Source organism: Abramis brama (genome assembly GCF_963993115.1).
Source record: "Abramis brama genome assembly, chromosome: 15".
Lineage (NCBI taxonomy): Eukaryota > Metazoa > Chordata > Actinopteri > Cypriniformes > Leuciscidae > Abramis > Abramis brama.
Window position 1 is genome coordinate 18,379,415 of NC_139977.1, and position 17,416 is coordinate 18,396,830.

Sequence of the window (17,416 nt, forward strand, 5' to 3'; positions counted from 1 at the left end):
AAAATCACTACAAGTAAAGGATAGTATGACCTCAGTTTGTTATCAGTAAACTATTAATGTATATTCAGCACTCTTTTAGTGTAATTGAATTGCAATTGAAATGTCACCAAAATACATTTGAAGTTTATGCTGAGTGAATTTTGCACATCAAAATTTAAATACAAGAGTAGATATTTAAAGTGTACTTAAGTATACTTGGAATAGTTTCACTTTAGCACAAACAATTATATTTACGGTAATACAACTTTAGTTGAACTTCAGCACTGCTTTTGGACAACTAAAATGCATTTAGTACAACATTAGTTGTTCCAGTTTAACAGACCAAAAATACATTTAGTTATACTAAAGTACATTATAAATTGTGAATAAACTGTACTTAAGTATACTATTTTTTTCACTAGGGTTGTTATTGTTAACTAAAACTATTCAAATTTGTTTTGTTTTATGTAAATAAAATGTTAAAATTAGATGAAAAACGTTCATCTATTTCAGTTAGTTGCCAGTGCAAGATTTCTATTTTTTGTTTAAGTTGTGGTACTAAAATTATTAATTAACCTTAAAAAAAGTAAGCTAAATAGAAATATAAAAAAATATATAAAAATAAAAAAAGAGGCCATAACAGAATTACTTAAAAAATGAAAATATAGAAATATAGAAAAAGCTAAATCAAAATGTTGGACACTTTAGTTGACTTAAAAATGTATGGATGATTTATGGATGAACAAAAAGATAGATTTGTTTTGCATTTAAAGATAGCACAAATAAAAATACTTTGTTGAGGATAAAACAATAGATATATTGAAATTAAGTTAGTTGGGATAAATTGGTTTGCAGATGCCACATGAATTGATATTTTGTAAAGGCAATTAAATTAATACATTTAAAGTGTCCAAATGTGTCCAAGTACTTTTAGGGCTGCTGTATTTATTTACAAGCAAACTCAAAGTTCAATGAAAGCGGCCTCAGTAATCCTACTCTTTTATCTACCATGCGTACGGTCACATGACCGCTCATCTCGGGTAAAAGGCTTCATTGTTTCGAACTCATCAGTGAGGTCATGCGAGAGGCCACAGATGACACGATCATGCCGATTTCCTTATGTAACAGCCATGAGCAATCAGCTGACAAACAAAAGATGAGTAAAAAAGCTTACGTAAGTCTCTTCTGTTTCGGAGGAGCTGGCCCTGAAAACGGCCAGCGTGCCTGCTAAGCACTTCTGTTTGTCTCTCAAGTGTGTGTGCGCAAGGTCATGTTTTTGTGAGTTTGCATTAATTCCTTCATCAGCTAAAGCTCTCGTTGGCCACGCCTCCTCGTTAGTACAATACGCCAAGTCCCCTGCCTAACCGCACACACTCATAATTTCTGAGTGCAATTAATCTGCTGCTGCGTCTCCCTAGATTATTCCTGGCCTCCGGGTCTCCCTCATTTATTCTCCACAGACAGGATGACAGCAGGAGTGTTGTCCTGGGTGATCATATTCGTATGTTACAGTCTTATTATTCAGTGTAAGATATGAACCCTGGAGTCAGAAATGCTGCTCAGTGCACTCATTAAGATAAATGCTTTCTTCTATAGAGAGGATTTCTGGGTTATGGTTTATACCATCTAGTCGACTAGTTAATCGGTTCTTCTAGTCAGTGTCTTGGGTCTTTCACACTGCAATGCATTGCGGGTATCCGATAAATGAAGTGTTCACGTACACGTTTCTTGTGAACCGACCTGGAACGAATAAAGTTGTTGACTGAAACTATAAGCAGGACATGACTGAAAATGACAAAGATGATCATGTATATGTGCTAAAATTAAGCTAAATTCATCTAGCTAGCTTAGGTTTTATCAAAATGGCTAGTGATGCACCAGTAAGTAGTAAAAATGCACCTTTTATAATTTACTACTTTTCATGAATTTGTGCGTTTATGAACTTATAGCTATTTTTGTAAATTTAATTTGTATTTGTTTGTTTGTTTGTTTTTTTTGTTTGTTTTTTTGTAAAGAAAACCAAACATTTCATAAAATATTTTGGGGCACATACTGTACACTACTGTACGGAAGAGGATTAGGGCCAAGCAATAATAAAAAAATAAAACCATCTCGAGATTAAAGTCATTATAATGCGAAATTAAACTCGTTAAATTTCGAGAAAAAAAAGTCGAAATACAATCTTGAGAATAAACTCATTAAATATTGAGAATAAAGTCGTTGTGTTTCGAGAAAAAACTCGTTAAATTTCGAGAAAAAAGTCGAAATACAATCTTGAGAATAAACTCATTACATTTCGAGAATAAAGTCGTTGTGTTTCGAGAAAAAACTCGTTAAATTTCAAAAAAAAAAAAAAAATCAAAATACAATCTTGAGAATAAACTCATTAAATTTAGAGAATAAAGTCGTTGTGTTTCGAGAAAAAAACGTGTTAAATTTCGAGAAAAAAGTCGAAATAATCATGAGAATAAACTCATTAAATTTCGAGAATAAAGTCGTTGTGTACAACAATCATTATAAAAGATTTGTGTGTAGGCTATATGAAGAAAGCAATGTGGAGCTATAACCAGGTCTGTAAAGGGTTTGTTCTTGGACCATTTAGGAACTATTGATACGGCATATAGCACTATTGCAGCGCACATGGTATACAAACTCACCAATAATCAACAAGATACATGCATGAAGTCAAAATTCACTCGCTCGCGTGTCGATGGCTGAAACACATGTAGTAGGCTCGATGTTAGGATGAATGTGACCTCAAATCGATCTCAAAATTTAACGCGTTCATTCTCGAATTTTAATGAGTTTATTCTCATGATTATTTCGACTTTTTTCGCGAAATTTAACGAGTTTTTTCTCGACATTATACATGTCTTTAACTTCAGATCAGTTTATTGTCTTTGCTGAATATATTGAAAAGTATGAAAAACAACGTACCCAAACTTTTGAACAGAAGTGTGTAAAATACATTACTAAAATAGGAAAAAAATAGAAAATAAAAAAATTGTGTTGGGGGGCCCATGAAAATGTTGGCATGGCAAGTACAAATCTGAACTATACTCAGACCAGGCCTTATTGTTTCTTACTGTTGAGCCCAGTCTATGCTGTAATATAAATATATACATACTGTATGTACTTATTATATTTAGCAAAAAAATACTGTATACTGTAATAATAATATGCTTCTAGCATATTAACAAAATCAGACCGAAATGAATTTATTATGGCCACAGAAGGGAACAGCATGGTCTAAATGAAAGACTCTCATAATGATAGAAAGACAGTGATCTTTGCCGTCTGTGTGATGGGGCACGTGAGCAGAGCTTCCTCCTGCTGCCTGAGCCTTTGTGAATTAGTGCATTGGAGCGAAAAATCCTCTCTCTCCTCTCGCTTTCAGCTCTGTCTATCTGTCTCTCTCTGTTTTTGTTACTCTTCATCTCCCTCCCTCTCCACATGCTACTTGGTTCACCTCCTTTTAGCTCTCATTCCTCATCATGAATGTCCTCCATTGCCTGAATTAGACTCAGTTCGGCTTTGGCAGTGCAGCGACATCGAGGAAGGTTAGACATAAAAAATGGTTGTGATTAGAAGTGATCTAATGGTTAATGGCAGATGTTACTTCTTCATCAGGTCTCCGTTCGCTGCCGTAGCAGACTACTCCATGACCAGGAATAATGTGATTCAGCTGTGTCTGGAGTTGACCACAATAGTTCAGCAGGTATGGACTGAAACACTCAATTATAACATTAACATATCACCTTCATCTTTTTTTCCAGGGATAGTCTACTCCAAAATGAACATTTTTGTAATTTATTAACTCCCACGTCATTCCAAACCCAAAAATATTTTTACTGTCAAGCTCCAAAAAGCATCATAAAAGTAACTGTAGAGAAAATAAACAATAAATAAGTATGTTTCAAAATCAAAATGTATTTTTGGGGCTGCCAAAGTAAACTTGTTAACATGATTTTTTAATAAACAAATTTACTTTGGCATATATTTATACATTTTATATAAATTATGACTGGATATCTTTTTTGAGTGAACTGTCCCTTTAAATCCCATATCCATCAAATTAAATTCAAAGTTAAGAAGTCTCTTTTGACCTAGAGTCTATCTTCTGTTTCACCCACACCAGTGTCACGCCATACTTTAGGACTAAATCTCTTTTTCGAGGATGCATGGAAAGCAGGGTGGAGTTTCTAGGGCAGAAGGTTCTTTAGAAGGAGGCCATGGACATTTTTTTTCTCTTTCTCAGTTTTCTGTCCTGGATTGAAATAGTGCTGCTCTGGCATGGGCCATTGAGGGCGAGCACAGGCTGTCCCAGGTGGGAGAAAAGCGATGTGTCCCAGAACATGCATGAAGGCCTATAGAATTTGCTCTTTATGATATATCCTGTGAAGTGAAAAATACCACACTCTGAAGGGCCTTTCACGCATTCAAACTTTATATAAAGTTGTCCTCTTTTAATTAAACACTAATGTGTATTAGCTCAATCTTTATTTACTCTCCTTTGAATCAGGCTGTGATGTGTAGGTTGAGTGTTGAAGGAGATTCCCAATATGTTTAAGATTAATCATGAGTGAGGCCAGTCGAGATCCCCAAGCTCCCTCACCCACGGGCTGGAAATCAGACTACCATTAAGCAGAGTGATGGAGAGTGGAGGAAATGAGCAGATGAGAGGAGGAAGAAGAAAAGTGTTGCACCAGGTTCGGTGTGGGAGGATGACTCATCTTCTCCTCAGCTGTCTGCTCAAGACAGAGAACGCTGCCTTTGGCTATTTCAGATAGGTGCAAGTCTCCGTGCCAGCAAGCATCTTTTCTTCTTTTGTTTTACAAGCAAAGCTCAGCTCCTCATCTGAGACATCCCAAAACTCTGTTTACCCATTAGAGCAGAAATCAAATGTGTTCGTTTCACAAAACTGGGAAGCATTTTATAACTTTTGTTGATATGTCATTAGCAAATATTATATAATACTTCTGATGATTCACCATTGGATATATATTAATTAAAGTTTCATGACATGAATGCACATGAACTATAAAGCATTATATAACCATTTAGCATTATATAACACTACAGAAAAAATATTTGTTTTCCAGTATAATATATAAAAAGAAAAAATACGTAAGAAACAGAATTGCATTCGAGGACTTGTTTTTAGAGAAAATATGTCAAATTACCTTATTTTTTACAGGAAAACTAAAATACTGATTATAACATTTCTGTGTTATAAATGAAATGTATTATGCAGTTTCAATCACATGTAGTATTTCAGTTATGAGGTTGTAAGTGTGATGAGATTAGAATGTGATTTGTTAAAACTGCATTTTCTTTTCTTGTGTTTTAGGATGGCACAGTGTATGAGACAGAAAATAAGATACTGCATGTGGTAAGAGTGACATTTATATTCTCACACATCCTCGTGATTAATTTACATAAAGCTCCTTATCTAGCTCCTCTGTTCAAAAATAGAAATCTGTGTCGAAGTGAGAAAAAAAAAACAGAGCGAGAGTATGTGTGAGGTGAGTGAGAGAGAAATATATTCACATTTGATTCATGCAGTCTAGCCCATGCTGCAGTGTCAGTCAGGGTACAGCTGGCTCTCTGCTATAAATACCAGGCCAGGCCACATTTCATCTGAGAGTGACAGTGAGAGAAAGAGAGAGTTTGCGTTTGCAACACCAGGAACACCTTTACTGATTAGTCACCAGCAGCAGATTGAGGGAGAATCGTGATTGCATGGATCAATTCAAAGAAGGCAGCACGATCATGGAGAATTATGCTTATGAGACCATCCTGGTCACATGATTACTTCATAGAACAGTGCATCTTGGCGTCTCTCGATCTCAGCGCAGATGGTGTTTACGAAGCTGTGCGGTGAACATGCAACGAAATGATCAGCATATTGTAGCCCAGGAGCAGCTTCAGCTTGAATACTTGTTCTGAGCCTCTCTTGGTCTGGATATCCAAAATTATTCTCTCTGTCCTCAGTGTAAGACACTTTCAGGTGTGTGTGACCACATCATTTCCCTCTCTTCGGACCCCATGGTGTCCCAGGCCGCCCATCTGGAAGTGGTGCAGCTGGACAACATAAGGTCCACCGAGGGACTGGTGGGTATCTGGATGCCTGATTTCTTATCTCTCTTCTTATGCACAAAATTAAGGAAGTTTCCAACTAGGATGTTTTTTTTAAACAGCATTTTAAATCAAAAGCCCTTTAAATGATAAATAATAAACAAATATTACTAATTTAATGCATTAATTCAGAACAGTTTATTATAAATTTATTTTAATTATTCAAAACTGAACATCTTTTTACTTCATGGATGGATGGATGGATGGATGGATGGATAGATAGATAGATTGATGGTTGGATAGATAGATAGATAGATAGATAGATAGATAGATAGATAGATAGATAGATAGATAGATAGATAGATAGATAGATAGATAGATAGATAGATAGATAGATAGATAGACAGATGGATGGTTGGATGGATAAATGGATGGATGGATGGATGGATGGATGGATGGATGGATAGATGGATGGTTGGATAGATAGATAGCTAGATAGATAGATAGATAGCTAGATAGATAGATAGATAGATAGATAGATAGATAGATAGATAGATAGATAGATAGATAGATAGATAGATAGATACACAAATGGATGGTTGGATGGATGGATCATAGATAGAGAGATAGATAGATAGATAGATAGATAGATAGATAGATAGATAGATAGATAGATAGATAGATAGATAGATAGATAGATAGATAGATAGATAGATAGATAGATAGATAGACAAATGGATGGGTGAATGGATGGATCATAGATAGATAGATAGATAGATAGATAGATAGATAGATAGATAGATAGATGGTATGGTAATGATGGTATGCTGGTAGTTGTGTTTGTGTGCGCTTCAGGCAGTAATATTTCACACTTACATATAGACACACTTGACACTTTCAGTATCCGCTCAATAAAGCCTGAATAGAGATAGATAAAAATAAACATTCACACACACCCTCTCTCTCCCACTATATCCCTTCTTTATGCGACTGTGTGTCAGAGCGGATTTGTGCTTGCATGTCATGTCAGCAAGCTACTTTCAGTGTTTTCTCAGTGTGTGTCCGATATTTTCAGGCAATAGCTCTAAAGTGTCTTTCTCCTTGCCCTAGGGCATGTACATCAAATCAACCTATGATGGCCTACATGTCATCACAGGCACTACAGAGGGAGTGAGTGGTCATTTTCAATATTTCAGTACAATATTTCACCTCAGTATGACATGCATGGACCATTGGTTGTACATGTGATCTTCAAAACAATTGTGTGTAATCCAATGGCTTTCTCTCTGTCCCTCTTCCTCTTCCAGTCACTAGCTGACCGCTGTAAGAAAATCCACGCTGGTGATGAGGTCATACAGGTCAATCATCAGACAGTGGTGAGCGTTTCTATTATACACAATCATTTGACCTTTTACCTGCTAACATGACTAGATCATTCCTTTTCATTACGCTTCGTAATGAAGAAATGTTTTTTCTGTTTTCATTTTAGTTTCTATAAAAAGATATACTTTAGTATATCAAAAGTATACTCCTAAACTTTAACTGTAGCCTTATTACACTACAAGATGAAAATGAACATGATTGAATAAAAGATATTAGTCATTGCTCATATAAAACTGAATACAAAAATCTAAAATTAATGTTATTTATACAAAACATGCTTTGTTTGAAATGTTTTGAGAAAAATTAAGAAAAACTTTTTTTCTTTAAATGGTTTCATGTTAAGAAATACACTGCCGTTCAAGGGTCAGAATGTTTTTTTTTTTTTACATATATAAATTAATACTTTTATTCAGCAAGGGCACATTAAATTAATCAAAAGTGACAGTAAAGACATTTATGTTGCAAAAAAAATACAATTTCAAATAAATGCTGTTATTTTCAGATAAACTTTCATAATAATAGGTTACTTGTGTTACTTGATGCACTACATCCGCATTTCTAAAGGGTCATGTGACACTGAAGACTAGAATAATGACTGCTGAAAATTCAGCTTTGCATCACAGAAATAAGTTACATTATAAAACACATTAACATAGAAAACCGTTATTTTAAATTGTTGTAATATTTCACAATATTACTGTTTTTTACTGGATCTTTGATCAAGTAAATGCAGCCTTGGTGAGCATCAGAGACTTTTCAATGAGGGTGTATAGTTTTCCTTCTTTAAAAAATGTTTAATTATTTATCCAAAATGTTAAGACATATATGACATGAAGAATGACCCCCTGTTAACAAGACTACAAAATGCTTGTGCGCTCTGGAATGTTATCTGATTCTCTTGTGGTGAGGTCAACACGTGTGTTGGACTTGCCTAGGTGGGCTGGCAGCTGAAGAACCTGGTCAACTCTTTACGCAGCAATCCTGCAGGGGTGACCCTCACGCTGAAGAAACGACCTCAGAGCACTCTCACGTCAGCCCCAGCCTTACTCAAGAACATGAGATGGAAGCCCCTCGCCCTGCAGGTACTGACGGGATGTGTGCGGTATGAGGATTAAGTGGTGTGTGTGAATTGATGATATGCTGTGGCGTAGTCCTCCAATCTGTGCATGTTCTTTTTTTAGCAGCATTAAGAGCACTCTTCCCCTCCCTTAGGGCTTTGACCAACTAGATTGCATGGCAAATCTTCACTCCCCTCTTCCCCCACCCACTAACCTTCCTTTTTTTTCCTCTTTCATCTTTTTTTACCTCTAATCTGCTGCTTATCCCTCTTTCCACAATCTCCTCTCCAGCTTCACCGAAGCCCCTGTGCATCAGGAAGCTTTACTGTGGCCTGAGAGGAAAATGTGGAATGTCGTTTTAGACGCTTGACTGTGCGGTGTATAAATTGCACGTATTCATTTTTTCTCTGCCGTTTCTATTGCACAGCTGACAGTTAACAAGACACGCTGATTGTCATGACAACAGTTGAAGACATTGAAACGGCATTTTATTTTACACAGAACCAAAGCCGCTTCAGCGTGCGCAAAGTGTTTTGTGTTTTACATACATAAACGCAGGAGGAAACTGATCCAGTATGACTGTACACTCAAATGAGATGGCCATTGCTATTTTTTCGCATGTCTTCTTCCACAGAGACACACAGGTCAGGTTATTCTGCCATTAGGATGAGTGTTTGATGTCTGGTATAATTATTTATTATTTTGTTGACTTTTAATTTTAGTTCATTTCCTTTAGTAGTTGTCATTTCATTTGTGGTAATTATATTTCAGTGATGAAAATGTTGTTAAATCAGTAGTTTTTGTCATTTAATAACTACTGTATCAATTAAGCACTTTTCCGGTGCAGAGATGTAGCTGTAACAAAATCGAAAATGCTTTGAAGACATCTTGGTGATGTACACTTAAAGTTTGGGGTCAGTAAGATTAAAAAAAGAAAATAAATTAATACTTTTTTCCAGTAAGGATGCATTAAAATGATCAAAAATGATTTATAATGTTACAGAAAGTTTATATTCCAAATTAATGCTGTTCTTTTGAACTTTCTGTTCATCAAAGTATCCTGAGAAAAGTGTATCACAGTTTCTTAAAAGATGATTTCTGATGGATCATGTGACACTGAATAAATTGCATTTTAAAACTTATTACAATAGGAACCAATTATTTTTAAAATTGTAATAATATTTCACAATATAGCTGTTTTTGATCAAATAAATGCAGCCTTTCTTTCAAAAACATAAAATCTTACCAACCCCAAACTTTTGAAAGGTAGTGTGTATGTGAATGGAGAGGACATTTGTAGACTTATTTATGATGTGTTTCTTTACCTGCAATGAAATAACAAGCACTCATTATCGACAAGTGAAAATCTGAAAATGACCTGTATTAAAACGTACAAGTATATTTGAACAACTTTCCTAAGGGATGTTGTAAACGCTAAATCTAACGGTACCACTGTTTTTAGCCCATCATCCCCCCGAGCCCCAGCAGCAGTGTGGCCACACCATCCAGCACCCTCAGCACCCCATCCAGACGGGACAGCTGCGCTCTACAGGACCTCTACATCCCCCCTCCCCCTGACGAGCCGTATTCACCCAGGTACAGTATTAAAGGCACACACACAGACAAAAATGACAATCTCTACAACAAGAGGACAGACTAGTACACTGATCCACACTGTAAATATGTATGAATATGTATGAAACACCTCACACCATGCACTTTTTTTAAAAGAGAGTACAAAAGTTTTGAGATGGTAAGTTTTAAATGTTTTTGAAAGACGTCTCTGATGCAGAAAAATACAGTAAAAACGTAATATCGTTAAATACTATAACTTTAAATAACTGTTATTTTAATATATTTTAAAATGTAATATATTCCTGTGATGGCAAAGCTGAATTTTTTAGCATCATTACTCAGTCTTCAAAGATAATTTGCACTGGAAATAATTTTTCTCTAAGAAAGCTGTAATAGAAGACTACACAAGGTTTTTCTTACCATTGCAGAGATGACATGGGGAATCTGACCAGCAATTGCCAGCAGGCCGCTAAAGGTTCTGATTCGCCCAATTCCTTTTTGGATCAGGAGTGCCGGAGGCGATTCCCCCTGTTGGATGAGGATGCCGTCCTGTACTGTTACGAGTATGATCAGAATCAGGGCCCTCCGACCGTACGCAGGGACAGCACTCCCACTTATGGTACATGCTTTCTTACATGATGATGTTTGATCTTTACAGGCTAGCTTCAGTGTCAGGAGAGGTTGTCTTTTCATGCTAGTCTCTTTTTAAGTCAGATTCAAGTTTGTGGTCTTGCCAGGGTGACGAGGGATCAGTCAGGAGGAAGGGATGTTTTTATATCTGCAACACAGAAGTACATTACATTAAAATGCCCATATATCATTGGAGTAAACATAACAATTGAGCTATTCTTCTACTCCTGACCCAATATGCGTATTGTGCAGTAATTTTTTATTTGATTTTATTTCGATTTCTCTGTGCTTGTGTACTAGGACGGCTGAGGCCTATTTCCATGCCTGTAGAATATAACTGGGTTGGAGACTATGAAGATCCAGCCAAGCTGAAGAAAGAGATCAGAAGAGGTGTGTGTGTGTGTGTGTGTGTAGGTGTGTTGGTGAGTGTTGAGGGGGATGTTTTTTTGATCTCTTTTACTTAGGTTATACTAAACCAAGAATTTCATCACTTTAGCCCTGACCTCTCCATTTCCATTCAGATTGTCCTGTTTCCCCTATATTTACCTCATTTTTTGTTCTGGGATCTGTCTGCCAGTATCTCGCTGGCTCTTTGTTTGAGATTTTGGGATTTTTCAGTTTTGCATTGCCATGGTAACTCCAACATAGAGGTCTTGCCAAGATGCTGGTTTCTCATTGGTTGAGGCCAGGATCTGTTGCTGAAGGAGTAGGAGCAGAGAGAATGCTTTCTTTAGTCATGTTGGCAGAATTTATATTAAATTTGTACATGTGCAACACTGCACCTTTCAGCCCTATTCTTTGATCATGAGACCTCTGAATAATTTGATTTCAGCTCTAAGCATTACATTATTTAAAAGGAAGAATCAATTCTGGTCTATTAAATTTAAAAAACAGACAGTGCATTGAAAAATGTGCTTTGTCCCATTTCATTTTCATAATCAGTATACTGTGGTTTCATAATCCCATACATTTATTGACAGAAAAATCCCTGCTGCGATATGTGAGTGAAGACAAGACGGGGACAGAGGAGTACCACACGGGACGTCGCAGCAGTCGGCGTAGTAGAAGAAAGAGTGAGAAAGGTGGAAGCCCCGCCCACTACACCCTAGTCCCCACCCTCCAGATGGACATGCTGCAGCAGGACTCGTTGGCCACACCCACATCTGAAACCTCTTCTGTCTATCTTGTGAGTGTTCTGAAGACAACTTAATGTCATGCAAGACTATAAGGGACACAGCATAAGATGAATTTAATCTTTTATTTATTTACTATCTTTCAGACATTTGATCGAACATCCATGCTCTCCCGGTCAAAGAAAGTTAAGTTAAGAGGTGAGATGTTAAATTCTACTAGCTCTAAAACCCTGTCATGTAGTTATTGATACATTGCAAAAATATTTTAATAATTTTAATCAGACCAAAAAAAATGTTATCTCGTTTTCCCAGAAAAATATTTAATCATCCTTCAAATTTTGTGTACAGTAGGTTTAGCTTTCAGATAATCTCAAGAAATCTAAAAGAATTGGGGTGGGAAAAATAAACAATTCAAGATATATTTTTCTAATAATTAAAATAATAATAATTTAAATATTTTAAAATTATTAATACAATTAAAATTATATATGAAATCTTAATAATTTGAATAAATTTGTTAATTTTGTTACATATTATCAGTTTATTATTAAATATATTATTTTATATTATTTAATATTTTGTATTCTGTTTTATTTAAAATTATTTTAATAAGTTAATAATATAATATTGTCTAAAAAAAAAATTTTTAAATGTAATTTGTTTTTTCAAGGATGTTTGAATAATTTGACTTGAAACGGGAAAAAAATACTGATTGAGAAAAGGATCTTGCACGGCAGTTAATTCTTTTCTACACACATTCATTACACAGTCTTATGTTCTGTCAAGACGTTTCTCTGGCAGTACATCAAAAATGTCACTGTTTTGATACTATTCCTGCCATTCCTTTCATTTATAATGCCCACGTTGATATCTCTGATCTCTCTCACTCTCTCTTTGTCCTTCTCAGCTGGATCACTGCCCTCCATTAGTAAGCGGCGAATCTCCTGCCGAGACTTGGGTCAGGGTGATTGTGAGGGATGGCTCTGGAAGAAGAAGGATGCAAAGAGCTACTTCTCTCAGAAATGGAAGAAGTACTGGGTTGTGCTGAAAGACGCCTGCCTATACTGGTACACCAATGAAGAGGTGAGGGCACGGGGCCATTCATCTGCATGATGCAGTACCACAGAACAAAATGTTTTTCATTTCACTGTTCTCTGTTCTTTTTTTAGGATGAAAAGGCAGAGGGCTTTGTCAGTCTGCCTGAGTTCAACATTGATCAAGCCAACGAATGTCGCAAAAAGTTGTGAGTGGTATTATAAACTAGAGATGACAGTTTATCATACAATAGCGGCCATTGAGTGTTTTTCTAAATGCGGTTTACATTACATAAAAAACATAAAAAGGGTAAACAAATCATATTCACTACACTGATTCCCTATGGAAACAGTCTTACTAATCTGTGCACCCCCAACACCAGTGTATCAAGTATTTACCTAACCAAATTACCTAACGAAAGCAATGAGAAACACCCCTATCGGAAAGGCCAGCATGATTTGATTGTCTATTTTTCTTGCTTGTTTTCAGTGCTTTTAAGGCTTGCCATCCTAAAATCAAGAGCTTCTACTTTGCTGCAGAAAACTTGGATGATATGAATAGGTAAGATGAAAACATGTCTATAAGAAACAAAAAAGGCTCATAATGTAATCTGAAACATTGTCAATTCCTCATGAATTCTCTGGCACAGGCTCCCGAATCTCATTTAATGTTCCCTTAGCTGATCAAAGCTACTAATTTTAGCAACATCCCAAAAGACCCTTTCAGCTCTGCATTTCAGCTGTGCAAAGAGCTCCCCAGGTAACTTTTTTTTATGTTTGCTCACAGGTGGCTCAGTCGGATGAACATGGCGGCAACAGCTCACTCAGAGCAGAAAAGGATCCGACAGGATCATGGTGAGAAGATGCCTTCATGCTCCGCTAAGCCTGTCGGATCAATTATTCCCACTCTCTGACTTTGTGTGGTCTGGACTGCAAGTAGGGGTGGGAGATATTGACAAAAATGAATATCTCGATATTTTTTTCCAATATCTCGATATCGATATTCAGACGATATTTTTGCCATCCTTCAAAGAAATGTGTGCAAACTGGCAAAGAAGGTCCAGTTGGTCTTTTGACTTGCTGCATTTGACCTATTATTGTAGGCTATAGAAAAAAAAACAGGAGCTAACTAAACCGAATCTGAGGTAGCCCCTACTTTTTCCACTTACAAAAAAAATAAATAAAAAACGGAACTAGGCACCTCTTGCAACAGTGATTATTAAATCAAACAAGAATATTGTTGATGATAAATTCAAAGTAAAAAAAATTATTTTCAAAACGCTATAAATCCATCCATTTTTTCCCCAAAACGCTATAAATCCATCATTTTTTTTCCAAAAATTGATGGTTTGTCTTTTTAAAAAAAGTATTTTGTCTTTTATTTTTCGTGTTTGCATTCATGAGGAAAAAACAATATTGCGTGACAGTTCTCCATTATGGACGCGAGCGCTCTGAAAGCGGCACTAAAAGACTTTCAAACTTTCACAGAGACCTCAAAACAGAAAGCACAAAGCCTTTCTTTAAAACGAATTTCGTTTTGTATTAATTGTATCTTAATTTTAATAATTTTTTCATTAACCAATTTCCTGGATTTAATACATAAAAAGTAAATATAGGCTAGCAATCACAACATAAGGTGCTTGAACTGGAGATATCATCATGAACTGAACCGTAGCCTACTCGCCTCACAGGCCTAAAATATATTTGATATATGTGAAATATATTTACAGAAAGCTGGTTCTAAACAAAACCATCCAAAACAAAATAAAACTATGTAGCCTAATAAATGTGCATTTCTCCGGTGCGTTCACTAGCCTACTGCGAAGATCGCGAGTCAATAGCCTATCGTCAACTTCATCTTTGCAGCCGACACATAAATTAATAAACAATTAAAATGTCTTATTGCAATATTTTACATATTCATAATCATTACTTTTGCTGGTTCTTTGAGGCAGCTTTTTAGGTTTATGGCGTTTTGGAAAAGAGCTCTTCACGTACAAACACCGTTTCACCAAGGCACAGCGGCCCTTCAGCACATAAGAACAAAAAGAGAAAAAGCACGGACTTACTAATTACGAAACTTTGATGTGGTTGAACAGGTGAAACAGTCACAAATTCCTCTGCAACTCAAACCTTCTCAGTACGAGTTATGAAGGAAGAGAACAGCATTACAGTTTTCAGCGCGTCCTCCTCTGATTGCTGTGTTATGACTGAAAAAGTGCGTGCAGGAGCACATGCGCAAAACGTAGGTTTGTAAAATGTCCTTTTGTAAAATGACATATGATAAAATAAAAATAATTCATATATCATTTTACAAAACGGTTTTGCGCATGTGCTTCTGCGCGCACTATTTCGAATTTACAAATGTGCGTTTTTGACGACACGGGACCATGGGCTGGGCCACTCGGAGGGTGCTTCCGGGAATAGTACTGACCTACAGTATTAAAAATCGCTACATATAATTGTTTAGATGGTTATAGTGTGCGTTATTTGTTTTCTCTTTAACTTCTTTCAGCTCTTTTCATGTTTGGGGGGTCGGATTGTACAAATTATGAAATATTCGATATCCCAATTTTGCATATCGTCCAGACAACAATTTGGATATTATCGTCTAAACGATATATCGCCCACCTCTAACTGCAAGTCCTATAAATATTTGCATATGAAGTACAACATGTTGGATGCATGTATAGGGCATTTAAATCGAAATGCAGGAAGTCATTTTTTATCATTCGTCAGAATAAATTTGTTTTTATACCATTATTAGAACGTTATCATTTCATGAATAAATGCTAGATGACTCGAAAATGTATACAAACATATTTTAAAGTCCCCCTACAGTCAATAATTTTATGACTTTAAACTCATCTTTAATAATCAAAATGACATATTTTAAAAAAAAAGATTCCTGTAAATAATTTAGTCATGCCTTAAAATAGCTTGAATGTAACTACACCCTTGCTTCACCTAGTATACGCAGATCCATGAATATGCATATTTGTCCCCACCTCCACTTGTCACACCAGCTCAGAATACCTGTAGTAAACGCTACACAAGAAGGGCAAGTAGAAATATTGGTTTAATCCAGTAACTGATTCAGAAGAAGATCATATTTACAGGGTTGACTACTAGTCAATAAATCAGAATGCATTTTATGTATCGCTCTTTACAATGTTGGACACATAATGGTAATTGATATGATTAGCATTTGGCTTGACTACGTTATCAAACAGCTAATGTGTTGCTAATGTTACACACACCATGTTCACGTTAACCATCTCTGAGTCAGACAGCTTCCTTCAAAATCAGTATCCTTAGAAATGCTTTGAACATCATAGAAAGTCAGTGGAGAAAGGCATGTAGTTCATCATAACATCGTAATAAACATCATATTCATAATTCACCTGCTATATTGCTATTGTACCAAATGTGTCCTGTTCCTTCTTTAAAGGTGTTCTGTGTTAAAATGCCCAAAGTGCTTGATAGGAATGATAGCACGTTGATGGGATTGTTCACTTGTTTGTGACAGTAGGGAACATGGGCGATTTCAAACCGCCTTTTTAGACTCTCTTTGGTACACTGCAGTTTTAAAGAGAAAATACTCAGCAATGGTGTTGACTGATGGATTTATACATGGTTTGTCTTAAAGTATATTAAAAACACCACATAGACATATAAACTTGATTTTCACCACAGGGGGACTTTAAATTAAGTTTACTGTCAGCTTTCTGCAGCGTTCAAATTTCAGAATTGGACTTCCCATTTGATTAATGGATATTTGCTGTCATTTCCTCAGACTACTGGAGCGAGAGTGACCATGAGGATGCTGATCACATGCCCTCAACACCCAAACAGGACAGCCCTCCACCTCCGTATGACACCTATCCACACCCTACCTCAGTAAGTCATGACTTTCTTTTTTTGCTTGGGTTTCTGTGTTTAACATGTAAATACTTGCTGAAATGTAATTGCGTCATGGGCCAATAACACGTTACTCATGTCACTCATGTTACTTATTGAACTCTCCGAAAGCTCCTCGCTCCAGGCAAAATCATGTAATTCCGCTCCTCACATACACTACCATTCAAAAAAGATTTTTTTTAAAGGGACCTATTATGCCCCTTTTTACAATATGTAATTTAAGTCTCAGGTGTCCCCAGAATGTGTCTGTGTGAAGTTTCAGCTCAAAATACTCTGCAGATCATTTATTATAGCATTAGTTGTAAATGCCAATTTTTTTGAGTTGAAGTAAAAACATGCTGTTTTCATGCAAGTATCTTTAAATGCAAATGAGCTGCTGCTTCCCGCCCCATATCCAGAAGAGGGCAGCCTTAACAGCTCATGCCTCGGATACTCTGCTAAAAACTAAAGAAACATCTATTTGCCTTTGATTGTCATCAAGTTCATGTGACATTACAGTTCTTCGTCATGATAAAAGTTATTATTTGCATGCGTTTTAAAGCCATATCAGTTTAAACTTCTAATATATGTTTTTTTGAGCGCACACATCCGAAACATGCGCACAGAAAGCTGGATGTCAGATGGT

General features: G+C 36.2%; 1 protein-coding gene across 7 annotated transcripts in view; it reads left to right on the forward strand.

The window, feature by feature from the left end:
• Positions 1–17,416, forward strand: part of cnksr2b (connector enhancer of kinase suppressor of Ras 2b) — a 38,023-nt gene that overhangs the window by 14,859 nt on the left and 5,748 nt on the right. For 2 of the 7 annotated variants that reach the window (XM_084138088.1, XM_084138090.1), the window contains exons 4-19: positions 3,592–3,697; positions 5,330–5,371; positions 5,974–6,093; positions 7,168–7,227; positions 7,365–7,433; positions 8,376–8,522; positions 9,961–10,094; positions 10,502–10,692; positions 11,004–11,093; positions 11,684–11,889; positions 11,983–12,034; positions 12,744–12,919; positions 13,006–13,079; positions 13,361–13,432; positions 13,658–13,725; positions 16,667–16,770. In XM_084138088.1, the coding sequence (XP_083994214.1) occupies positions 3,592–3,697; positions 5,330–5,371; positions 5,974–6,093; positions 7,168–7,227; positions 7,365–7,433; positions 8,376–8,522; positions 9,961–10,094; positions 10,502–10,692; positions 11,004–11,093; positions 11,684–11,889; positions 11,983–12,034; positions 12,744–12,919; positions 13,006–13,079; positions 13,361–13,432; positions 13,658–13,725; positions 16,667–16,770 (1,711 nt within the window). The remainder of the gene's footprint in view (positions 1–3,591; positions 3,698–5,329; positions 5,372–5,973; positions 6,094–7,167; positions 7,228–7,364; positions 7,434–8,375; positions 8,523–9,960; positions 10,095–10,501; positions 10,693–11,003; positions 11,094–11,683; positions 11,890–11,982; positions 12,035–12,743; positions 12,920–13,005; positions 13,080–13,360; positions 13,433–13,657; positions 13,726–16,666; positions 16,771–17,416) is intronic. The other 5 variants (XM_084138091.1, XM_084138089.1, XM_084138093.1 and 2 more) reach the window with 3 other exon arrangements.